Consider the following 12,700-nt stretch of genomic DNA (forward strand, 5'->3'; position numbering starts at 1 on the left):
GTCTGAGCACAACACAACACCAGGCTTGCTGTGCAGCAGCCAATATTGAGCACACCAGGCCCGTTCATGTGAGATGAGTTGTTCATTGCTTTGTCTCGTTGAAAACGTGACCCATGCAAAAATTATAGTTGATGTGCTTCGATCATATAGCTATTGATATCTAATCAACATGAATTTTCACATGGATCTCCTACTCAATTAGAAGAACCAAAGAATTTCTGACCTACCAAAAAAGGAAAATAAAAATGAGTTCGATGAGACTTTTCGTTATGAGAAACCTACAGGTTGGAATTTCAGAAAGTAAACAAACTGTTGATTTTCATTCCGTATTCCCGTCGTCAAAGTTATTACCCTGAGTATTTTGACAACGGAAAAGATATAGGTACCGACGGATTTCCCGCCGAAATCGTACCGACGGCCTCGTCGGGCCGTCTCCGGCCACCAAACGGCCGATCCGAACCGTCCAATAATTCTAAAAAAAAACCGAGGGGCCGTACGCGAGAAACAACGGCATCCAATGTGTGTAAGGTGTTGGATCAAGCACTCTTTTTTCGTGTATATATGTATATATACACAAAAAAAGAGTGTTTGATCCAACACCCTACACACATCGAATGCCGTTGTTTCTCGCGATAGGCCCCTCGGTTTTTTGTTTTTAGAAATAAAAGGACGGTTCGGATCGGCCATCTGGTGGCCGGAGACGGCCCAGCGAGGCCGTCTGTGCGATTTCGGTGGGAAATCCGTCGGTACGGATAGCAGCACTCTCTTTTAACAATGTGTTAACGAGCTACTTGCGTCTGATAACGATTTCTAATATATGCAATACCTAGAGACGACATTACGAAGCGAAAAAACAAGCTTTAGGAAGTCCAAACAAGTTAAAAGATTCGAAAATATGCACTGAGTTGAGCAACGCAAAGCCAGGCACCCCCGGGCAGCTAGATGCTGCAACCTACTAAAAAATGGGAGTCTGGTGCTCGGGCAGGGCTTGGCGGCCACTTGAGCATTTGTTATTTGAAGTGAGAATTTCTCCCCTGCCTGCTTGGGCACAGCAAGTGAGGATTGAACCAAAGCCAAATTCGAGCCATATTCTGCATGTATATTTGGATGTCATTCTTTATCGAGTTGATTCGACACATCTTCTCTGTTATACCCTTCTTCAAGTTCTATATATTTCAGTTCTATATATATAAATGTCATTCTTTATCGAGTATAATTCAGATATTAACAGAGCCCTTTTCCGAAGCACCGGGAAAAAAAGATACAAAAGGAGCCCAACAACTATATACAACAATGTGTCCACTAAGATCAAATTTTCAATCCTTGCATTGGAACACACCCTTTCGTGGGTATGGTTCAAATTCCAAACTGCAATGTGGAGAAGCCAAATCCGATTAATAAGTGTCGCTTTGGAATTCCCACACTAATTTGGAAACTGAATCTTTGAGGGGGGAACCGAAAGGTTCTCTTTTCTTCCCTGTATGTATATGTACTCCCATTTTACCAAGTAGTATTGGAAAATTTGTTCATCATCAAAACCCAAATTCTGTGGAGAAGAGCGAAAAAACATGGTAGAGAGATCATGGCATCCTATCCTTGATGACAACTCTGGTTCTCTCTCTCTCTCTCTCTCTCTCTCTCTCTCTCTCTCTCTCTCTCTCTATGTAGATATAGATGGTTCATGTATACATTATACTCTAGATGGATGACTTGGCCAGGGTGTGAGAAACAAAAGCACCTTTCCTTTTTTCAGTTCCATTTCACGTGTATGTTCATGGTGCACTTGTGTGTATGCTTTTGGCCTATGTGTCCTTTAATTAGAGGAAAGTTAAAGAGGTGCAGTGTCTCTGTTAAAAAAATTTCGTTGATTATTACAGTCAAGTTATGGAGCTAATCTAGGATAAAAAAAGGAAGAGAAAGTTATGGACTCCATTACATTTTGGTGCGTGTTTTAGTGATAAAATGGTTGACTTAATAAAGAATGCTCCCAGGAATGCAACTCACACATCCCCAATAATCAAAAAAGAAATTCTACATGGTTTTTCGACCTCAATAACCTTAAAGAATGAGATTTATTCTATATTGTGTCTTCATAGTCTCAATATTCACTGATTATATTAGAACAGTGTATGGGGAGAGTGAATACCAATCATGCTTGCTTGCTACATGTCCAATTAGGCATGTCGGATCTCGATCCATACTAATGGTCTCACTGAAGTTTCATGTTTCCAACATGATTACTCCATACATTTGAACAAACCATTCACATTTGCTGGATTGTGCAAACACAAGTTATATAACTAATTAGATGTTCCGTGGTAGTTGAATATTTATTTCTTTTTTCCTTCTGCAGAAGTAGCAAGGTCACTGAGAAAGATTCCACCAGCTCACTACACTTTTAAAGTCAAGTCATTCTCATTACTCTCACAGATGTTGTTAGATGCTAAACAGAAGAATTTTGAGTCAGCTGTTTTTGAAGCCAGTGGCTACAAATGGTTGAGTTGATCTTTTCTTTGATTGCTTTTGAATTCTAATCATGACCTAGTAGCTAACCTTGTGTCATTGTGTTGAAGGAAGTTGTCTCTCTACCCACGTGGTGATAAAGAAAGAAATGGTGAAGAGCACATCTCCCTGTACTTGGCAATCGCAGATAGAGATAATTTACCCCTTGGTTGGGAGGTCAATGTGAACTTCAAATTGTTTGTGTTTGACCAAATCCAAGACAAGTACATCACCGTGCAAGGTGATCTGTTTAATAATTCCAAATCTCCTTTTAATGTATAAGGCATCTGAATTCTCATCCTCTAGCACATTCGGCAGCTCTAACCACCTGATGTTTCTTTCATTCCATTGCTTAGATGCCAATGGAAAGGTGAGGCGTTTTCACAAGATGAAGACTGAGTGGGGTTTCGCACAATTTCTCCCACTCAGTAGTTTCAGTGATTCTGCTAATGGATACCTGATCAATGACACGTGTGTGTTTGGAGTAGAAATTTTTGTAGTAAGTTACAATGGCAGAGGGGAATGTCTAAACCTACTGAAGGGACTTGACACTACCTATACCTGGAACATTGAAATTTTTTCGTCTCTACAAAACGAATATCATTACTCTGATGTCTTTACAATTGGAAAAAGGAAGTGGTAAGCGATCATTGACTTTCCTCCTCTCAATTACAGTAAGCAGAGTGATTGCCTGTCAATGACAGTGGTTTTATGGCTTCCTCTAACGCATCCAGGAAGTTACAGCTCTTTCCCAAAGGAGTTTCAATAGGAAAGGGCAAAAGCATGTCCCTTTTTATACTATTGGATGATTTGAAAACCTTTCCTTCTGGACAGCAAATAAATGCAACATACAAGCTACGCATAAAGAACCAACATAATGACCAGCATGTAGAGATTACAGGTGATGTTTTTTGTTCATTGCCGAATATCTGAGGTTCTGCTGTTTCAATGATAAGAGAATTTTCCTTTTTAATGCACAAAATAACTCCTGCGTAAAGTAAAAATGCAGATTAAACAGATCTCTGCTTTTTGTTTTTTGTAAATTATGAACAGATTGGATTTTACCTAGAACATTTTGGTAACCAAACAACAATTGCCCAACTGTTACCTTGCAGGTACTAACTGTTTCTCTTCTACAAGCTGCGGCTGGGGTTGCTCTTCGTTGTTGTCCTTGACTGATCTCCTTGATGCTTCTAAGGGCTTCCTTGTGAAAAATAGTTTAATGATTGAAGCTGAAGTTTGTGCCATGTCCACAGTGAAGAACTTTTCAAAGTAAATACTGAGTCTTTTGTTTCAATAATGCAAGGTCAGTTCAGCATCATTAACACGTCAAAATGCTAATTTCATCTTGTGCACCAACTTATGAGCTACGATCTAATATGCAATGTGAGACTTCCTATTATCCAAGATTTTACAGTTTGTGATTCAAACCTGTAACTGGGTTACATTAAACTATGGATGCCCATTGACTGGTATTTCTCTTCTTCAGCTGATTTCTCACTTAATCTTAGTATCTTATCCTGGATACTCCCAATCTTGTTAGTCTTTTGCCTTGTTGTTTGTCTACTCCTCCTAGTAATAAGCATAGTTATTTTTTGAGAATAATAATAGTCTTTCGCCCGGTCCCTTTGAAGTTAATTATTTCTTTGGCAAGACAATTGGGCAAGCCCAGTTTGATGGACCTTGGCCCTCTCTGCTCTCAACATCCAGAATCTTTAATTACCAAAAAATGAAACATCCAGGATCTTTGGAACATATCTTTCTTTTGCAAGTTAGCCGGACCCATCTAGATTTTAGCATTTTTTCTTCCCTGTGCTTTAAAACTGCCTACTTCGGATTCTCGTTTCAATCTCTCTCTGCTGCATGTGAGAAACTCGAAAGAATGGTATCAGTTATGGTGCTTCCTCTTGTCTTTTCAGGTTCTTTATCAGACCCTTTGTTTCTTTTGACGTCAAAAGACTTGAAACAGCTAACTAGAATTTGTGACCAAATGTTAACAAGAAGAATCTTGTTCCTGCCTTTCTTTTTATTGATCCCTCTACTCCTTGCACTGCTAAACGTGCTTATCATTGCTTAACGCTGCCTTTTCATGTTTTTCGCTTTTTCTAGCTAGTTCTGGCTGTAGTTTTCTTGGCAACTCTTTCTGCTGGATTACTTCTCTCTTTTGATCTTTTGTTATTTCAGTTCTTCATCCTAACTGATATGCTAAGTTTTTTCTTGGGCAGGTAGCAGGGGCTAGAGATCTTCATGGCTCCATCGCTTATTGGTATTTTTGTATCTTTGCTCAATCCTTCAGAACAAACACGTCCATGGAGCTTCCATTTTAGCGCGGTTTGGTTCAAAGTTCAGGATTCCTCTGGATTTGTGTTTTTCTATCGTTTCTAGTAGTCCTCACATATGATAACATGACTAGGACTAGGCTTTTAACAGTATGGTATGACCTACGATGGACTCGATCTCTATGTAATTATTGTCTCTTTTGAATGTGAGTTCTTCCTTTTGGGATGATGAGTAGTCAAAGCGCTGCCGGTTTGGCCAAATATGAAAAGCTTTGAAGGCCAAGAAACAAGACCATAATGGGACTTGGATCAAAGTTCATTCTAGTTCGTAACGCTTCTGATACTGCTTCTAAGGGGCAGGGGTCTGAGCACTACACAACACCAGGCTTGTTGTGCAGCCAATATTGAGCCCACTCATGTGAGATGAGTTGTTCATTGCTTTGTCTCGTTGACTAGGTGACCCATGCAAAAATTATAGTTCATGTGCTTCGATCATATTTAGCTATGGATATCTAATCAACTTGAATTTTCTCATGGACGATGAAAGAACCGGACTTGGGACGTGCTCCACATTGGCTGCAAAGCACAAACTCTTGTTCCCTGCTTCTAATGAGTCAAAAGTCCCAACCTTTTTGAGGTTTGCAACAGAATTTTGGCTACAAAAATGTAATGAAAGAATGAACATATGTAAGAATTGCAGGGCAAGATCCACAAGGAAGCAGATGGAAGAACATGTAAGCCCACCATATATAGTAATTGTTTTCAAGATATGCCAACTTTTGGGGTTCCTTTTTCTGTCTTATAAACTGAGGTTTAACCATTAGAACTACTCGTACATAGGCCCAAGACCCAAGACTTTTTGCTATGAAACCTACAGGTTGGAATTTCAGAAAGTAAACAAACTGTTGATTTCATTCCGTATACCCTTCAAAGTTGTTACAGAGTATTTTAACTATGTGTTAACGAGCAATTTGTGTCTGATAACGATTTTGAATATATGCAATTTGCACCTAGAGATGACATTAGGAAACGAAAAAACAAGCTTTAGGAAGTCCAAACAAGCTAAAAGATTCGAAAATAAGCACTGAGTTGAGCAACGCAAAGCCAGGCACCCAGGCAGCTAGATGCTGCGACCGACTAAAAAATGGGAGTCTGGTGCTCGGGCAGGGCTTGGCGGCCACTCGAGCATCAGTTATTTGAAGTGAGAATTTCTCCCCTGCCTGGGCATTGCCAGTGAGGATTGAACCAAAGCCAAATTCAAGCATTAATCTGCATGTATATTTAGATGACATTCTTTATCGAGTTGATTCACAACATATCTTCTCTGATACTATATCCGTGTTCAAGTTCTCTATGTATTTTTCAATTCTATATATATAAATGTCATTCTTTATCAAGTAATTTAGATATTAACAGAGCCCATTCCCGAAGCTCCGGGGAAAAAAATAAGATATAAAAGGAACCCAAAAAAATGACATACAAAACGTGTCCGCTGGCAAGTAGGGTGGTAGCCAATTGGAAGAAACCATATACCACCATGCATAAGACCAAGGGTCAAGTCTCATTAATAACTAACGCTTCTTGCATGTTTTAAACAAACAAAAAACAAATCCCTGCATAGATATCATTATGGGAGGAGAAGTTGGTTTTCCACTGTTCAGTACTATTTCTAGGGGTATACATGGTCCGGATTGGTCCGGTTCTATAAAAAATTAGTAATCGGACCATTTCAAACGGTTCTAGAAAATTAGAAATTAGAACCTAACCAATATATGCATGGAACCTAACCAGAACCAAACCGCAAGACCGGTCCGGTTTTGGTTCGGTTCCGGTTCTATCTAATAAACATCCAAACACTTATTCACAAAAGATGAACTCATAAAATTAAAGAACTATGAAGATAATCTGTTGGAATAGGAAATGAAGGAAGAAAATAAAAACTTTCCTAATAAATGAAATTTCATCTCTAAATAAATTAATTTTAGCAAGGAAAAGATTAACCTATCAAATTTAAATACATATTTAATTACACACACATATGTATATCTACATTTATCTTAGTTTTAAACTGTTCGGTTCTAACCACGGTTCATTAATTGAGAATCAGTAACCAAACTAAAATTAACGGTTCTTATTTTTTTGAAACCATAACCTGGCCGTAAAACAGCAGAACTATGCCAAATAGGACGGTTCGGTCCTGATCAGACCGGTTTTACGGTTCGGACGATTGTTTTAAACACCCCTAACTATTTCAATCCTTGCATTGGAATCCACCCTTTTGTGGGTAGGGAAAGATTACAATACACACTTCTTATTTGGGTGTGTATCATATACACCCTTAAAATATTATGAATTAAAGAGAAAATGTTACGAATCGTATTGTTAAAAAGTTACAAATTGTATAAAGATTACGAGATACACCAAAATATTATGAATCATAATGAAAATATTACGAATCGTACTGCTGAAAAATTATAAACTCTAGGACAAAAATTACGAAACACGCTAAAATGTTATGAATAAATCACAAAATATGTACATATGATACATCTTTTTAAAGAGTGTATATTGTAGACTTTTCCAGGTGGCCGGGTGGGTATGGTTCAAATTCCAAGTTACAATGTCGATAAGCCAAATCTCCCTCACTCGTACTTTTGGGAACTGAAAATCTTTGAGGGGGAAACCGAAAAGGTTCTCTTTTCTTCCCTGTTTATATATGTACTCCCATTTTACCAAGTAGTACTTGTAGTATTGGAAAATTTGTCCATCGTCCAAACGCAATTTCTGCGGAGAAGAGCGAAAAAACATGTTAGAGAGATCAACGCATCCTATCCTTGATTACAACTCTGGTTCTCTCTCTCTCTCTCTCTCTCTCTCTCTCTCTCTCTCTCTGTAGATATAGATGGTTTATGCATACAGTATACTCCAGATGGTTGATTTGGCCAGGGTGTGAGATACAAAAGCGTCTTTCCTTTTTTCATTTCCATTTCAAGTGTATATACATGGGTAATGTGTGTCTAGCATGGTGCATGTTCTTGTGTTGTGTGTATGCTTTTGGCCTATTCGTCCTTTGATTAGAGGAGAACAAGAGGTGCAGTGTCTCTGTAAAAATCATTTCATTGATTATTACAGTCAAGTTTTATGGAGCTAATCTAGGATCAAAAAAAAAAAAAAAGAGAGAGAGACAAAGGTATGGAGATAATCAACATATCTGTTGATGATTGAGACGTATTGAAGAAACTCTCAAAAAAATCTTTGAATACTGAAATCGTCACAAGTGAGAACTCCAGCATGTTGTAACAATATAGTACCGGAGAAATGCATAAAGGTTCTACCCACAGGGCCCAACTATTGGACGATAGGATTTGTTTTTAGGATTAATGGTGGTGCGCGTAAGCTAGCCCGAATATTCTAACAAAAGATATAGTACCCATTGCCCAAGATGCATTCCTAATCCTACCATAAATTGGAAATATTTTCTACAGTGATCGAATCTGTTTTCCCATTATGCAAACAATTTCTTTATTTAATTTAGTCCTGAAAAAATTATGTGCCTGAACGAATATATTCAAAGCTAGACCTTTCTTGCATAAAATATTTAAAAAATAAAATAAAGATTTTAGATTGCGCGAGCTTTGTGCACTACGTGATTTGCTTCTTGGGTTATTGAATGATATAAACCACTTCCGTACATAAATCCCTTATATTTCTATATGTCTGTAGGTGTAATGATATGGATAAGGAATGGATATGAATGTGTGTGTTTTTTGCTAGTTCATCCTTGAGGTGGAGCAATTAATGCATTTAATAGTTATTGAATTGGAAGTTTAGTCATTAACATCGTAATGTAGAAATGCATCAAGGTTGTAAGGTGTACCCAATGTGCAAGGTTCTGGTGCATACCTACATGAGTACATGGTAATATGCATAATACCTACAATTCGGTGAAAATCTTCATGTTGTGATGTAAATTTTCCATGTTCCAATAATGCACTCAATTGTATTCTTTTCGGCACTGAAAAAAATCACTGTCTGCAGATGCATAATAATACCACAATTTGGTGAAAATCTTCGTCTTGTGATGTAAATTTTCCATTTTCCAATAATGGACTCTATTGTATTCTTTTCAGCACTGAAAAAGGTCACTGTCTACAGGAAATTATGCAAGGTGAACCTTTCTTGGTAACGGTGGAGATAAAATCGTCAAAAGTAAAGAAAAAAAGAGTGTTATGTGGGACTAACAATGGAATACACCAGTTTCCATTAGGCTTTGTTTGTCACTGGACTATTAGTGGCCGTAGATATAATCCCTATTACCATGGATCAGTAATCATATCCCTCTGTTAGAGTAATTGTGAACCGATGAATAATGCTGCACACCTCATGGTATTTGTTATTCTATGTTATGAGGGATATCCTTTACGACGATATTTGATCCTAGCAGTGAAAGTTCCGTTTTAACATAGGATATGTGGTCACATTGGGTTTAAAATCCAATCCGATGCTTTAATCTGGGCAAACGAAATGCAGTCTATGAGTTGAATTACAAGTTGTTTACGGTCTCAACCAGAAGTGTCAATAAAAGTTGTGGAATGTTTTCGTAAGAGGTGAACTATGTTTTGTGTATTTTCCCATAATTTACACAGACAAACTATTGTTTTGTTTTTTTAGAGAAAGCTTTTCATATCAGTAATTATTAACAAACTATATTAGAACAGTGAATAGGGAGAGTGAATACCAATCATTCTTGCTTTCCATGTGTCCAATTAGGCATGTCGGATTGTCATCCATACTAACGGTCTCACTGAAGTTTCATACTCCATACATTTGAACAAATCATGCACATTCGCTGGATTGTGCAAATATAACAAATTAGATGTTCCATGGTAGTTGAATATTTATTTCTTTATCCTTCTGCAGAAGTAGCAAGGTCACTGAGAGAGATTCCACCAGCCCACTACACTCTTAAGATCAAGTCATTCTCATTACTCTCGCAGATGTTGTTAGATACTCAACAGAAGAATTTTGAATCAGCTGTTTTTGAAGCCAATGGCTACAAATGGTTGAGTTGATGATCTTTTCTTTGATTCCTTTTGAATTCCAATCATGACCTTGTAGCTAACCTTGTGTCATTGTGTTGAAGGAAGTTGTCTCTCTACCCACATGGTGATAAAGAAAGAAACGGTGAAGGGCACATCTCCTTGTACTTGGTAATCGCAGATAGAGATAATTTACCGCTTGGTTGGGAGGTCAATGTGAACTTCAAATTGTTTGTGTTTGACCAAATCCAAGACAAGTACATGACTGTTCAAGGTGAGCTCTTTAATAATACTAAATCTCCTTTTAATGTAGAAGGCATTTGAATTCTCATCCTCTAGCACATTCGGCAGCTCTAACCACCTGATGTTTCTTTTATTCCATTGCTTAGATGTCAATGGGAAGGTGAGGCGGTTTCACAAGATGAAGACTAAGTGGGGTTTCACACAATTACTCCCACTCAGTAGTTTCAGTGATGCTGCTAATGGATACCTGATCAATGACATGTGCGTGTTTGGAGTAGAAATATTTGTAGTAAGTTACAATGGCAGAGGAGAATGTCTAAACCTACTGAAGGTACTTGACACTACCTATGCCTGGAACATTGAAAAATTTTCGTCTCTACAAGACGAATATCATTACTCCGATGTCTTTACAATTGGACAAAGGAAGTGGTAAGCGATCATTGACTTTCCTCCTCTCAATTACAGTAAGCAGAATGATTGCCTGTCAATGACAGTGGTTTTATGGCTTCCTCTAACACATCCAGGAAGTTACAGCTCTTTCCCAAAGCAAATTCAAGAGGAAAGGGCAAAAGCATGTCCCTTTTTATACTATTGGATGATTTGGAAACCTTTCCTTCTGGACAGAAAATAAATGCAACATACAAGCTACGCATAAAGAACCAATACCATGACAAGCATGGAGAGATTACAGGTGATGTTTTTTGTTCATTGCCGAATATTTGAGGTGCTGCTTACACAACGATAAGAGAAATTTCCTTTTTAATCCACAAATAGCTCCTGCGTAAAGTAAAAATGCAGATTAATTGGATCCCTGCTTTTTGCTTTTTTGTAAATTATGCACAGATTGGAATTTACCTAGAACTTTTTGGTAACCAAACAACAATTGCCCAATTGTTCCCTTGCAGGTACTAACTGTTTCTCTGCTACAAGCTGTGGCCGGGGTTGTTCTTCGTTGTTGTCCTTGACTGATCTCCATGATGCTTCTAAGGGTTTCCTTGTGAACAATAGTTTGATGATTGAAGCCGAAGTTAGTGCCATATCCACGGTGAAGAACTTTTCAGAGTAAATACTGATCCTTTTGTTTCAATAATACAAAGGACGTTTCAGCATCATTAACTTGTCAAGTTGCTAATTTCATCTTGTGCACCAACTTATGAGCTAGGTTCTAATATGCAAAGTGAGACTTCCTATTACCCAGGATTTTACTGTTTGTGATTCAAACCTGTAACTGGGTTACATTAAACTATGGATTCCCATTGACTGGTATTGCTCTTCTTCAGCTGATTTGTCACTTAATCTTACTATCTTATCCTGGACACTCCCAATCCTGTTAGTCTTTTTCCTTCTTGTTTACTCCTTTTAGTGATAAGCATAGTTATTTTTGTAGAGTAATCTAGTGTCTTTTGCCCAGTCCCTTTGACATCAATTATTTCTTCGGCAAGACATTTGGGCAAGCCCAGTTTGACTGACCTTTGCCTTCTTTGCTCTGAACATCAAGAATCTTTAATTGCCAAAAAATGAAACATCCAGGATCTTTGGAACATATCTTTCTTTTGCAAGTTCGCCGGACCCATCTAGATTTTAGCATGTTTTCTTTCCTGTGCTTTAAAATTGCCTACTTCTGATTCTCATTGCACTCTCTCTCTGATGCATGTGAGAAAGTTGAAAGAATGGTATCAGTTATGGTACTTCCTCTTGTCTTTTTCAGGTTCTTCATCAGACCCTTTGTTTCTTTTCACTTTGTCAAAAGACTTGAAACAGCTAACAAGGATTTGTGACCAAATGCTAATAAGAAGAATCTTATTCCTGTTTCTTCTCCCTCTTATACTTCCCCCTCATCCTATTTTTATCCTGCCTTCCTTTTTATTGTTGCCCCTAAAATGTGTTTTATCTTCCCTACTGCTGCCTTTTCATGTTTTTCACCCGTGGGTGGGGCTTAGTTTCTAGGTAGTTCTGGCTGTATTTTTCTTGGTAACTCTTTCTGCTGGATTACTTCTCTCTGTTGATCTTTTGCTGTTTCAGTTCTTTATCCCTTCTGATACACCAAGTTATTTCTTTGGCAGGTAGCAGAGGATAAAGATCTTCATGGCAACATGGCTTTTTGGTATCTTTATATCTTTGCTCAATCCTTCAGAACAAACACGTCCATGGAGCTTCCATTTAGGTGCGGTTTGGTGTAAAGTTCAGAATTCCTCGGGATTTTTGTTTTTTTTTTATCTTGTCTAGTAGTCCTCACATATTATAGCATGACGATCATTAGGCTTTTAACAGTATGGCATGATTTTTAACTGTATGGTATGACCTACTATGGACTTTATCTCCGTGTAATCATTGTCTCTTTCGAATGGAGTTCTTCCTTTTGCGTTGATGAGTAGTCAAAGTGCTGCTGGTTTGGCCAAATATGAAAAGCATTGGCGGTCAAGAAATCAAAACAGAATGGGACTTGGATCAAAGTTCATTCTAGTTCACCTAATCGCTTCTGATACTGCTTGGGCAGGAGTCTGAGCACAACACAACACCAGGCTTGCTGTGCAGCCAATATTGAGACCACCCGAGCCCGGTCCTGTGAAATGAGTTGTTCATTGCTTTGTCTTGTTGAATAGGTGACCCATGCAAAAATTATTGTTCGATCATATA

General features: G+C 38.1%; 1 protein-coding gene across 3 annotated transcripts; it reads left to right on the top strand.

Annotated features, from left to right (window-relative positions):
* Positions 1–1,335: 1,335 nt before the first annotated feature.
* On the top strand, positions 1,336–12,426 carry LOC131306656 (protein RESTRICTED TEV MOVEMENT 3-like). 3 transcript variants are annotated; one of them, XM_058333045.1, is made up of 7 exons: positions 1,336–1,611; positions 9,702–9,843; positions 9,925–10,094; positions 10,210–10,492; positions 10,588–10,754; positions 10,969–11,125; positions 12,127–12,426. In XM_058333045.1, exons 1-7 carry the CDS (start codon positions 1,569–1,571, stop codon positions 12,128–12,130), a joined length of 966 nt encoding a protein of 321 aa, XP_058189028.1. In that variant the 5' UTR covers positions 1,336–1,568; the 3' UTR covers positions 12,131–12,426. The 3 variants fall into 3 exon arrangements, with proteins under 3 accessions (XP_058189028.1, XP_058189027.1, XP_058189029.1); XM_058333044.1 differs by lacking the exons at positions 9,702–9,843; positions 9,925–10,094; positions 10,210–10,492; ... (1 more) ...; positions 10,969–11,125; positions 12,127–12,426 and adding exons at positions 2,354–2,495; positions 2,574–2,743; positions 2,859–3,141; ... (1 more) ...; positions 3,618–3,774; positions 4,728–5,007 and having other exon boundaries at positions 1,381–1,611; XM_058333046.1 differs by lacking the exon at positions 1,336–1,611 and adding an exon at positions 7,508–7,630.
* Positions 12,427–12,700: the final 274 nt, after the last annotated feature.

Source organism: Rhododendron vialii, chromosome 11a, assembly GCF_030253575.1.
Source record: "Rhododendron vialii isolate Sample 1 chromosome 11a, ASM3025357v1".
NCBI classification, from domain to species: domain Eukaryota; kingdom Viridiplantae; phylum Streptophyta; class Magnoliopsida; order Ericales; family Ericaceae; genus Rhododendron; species Rhododendron vialii.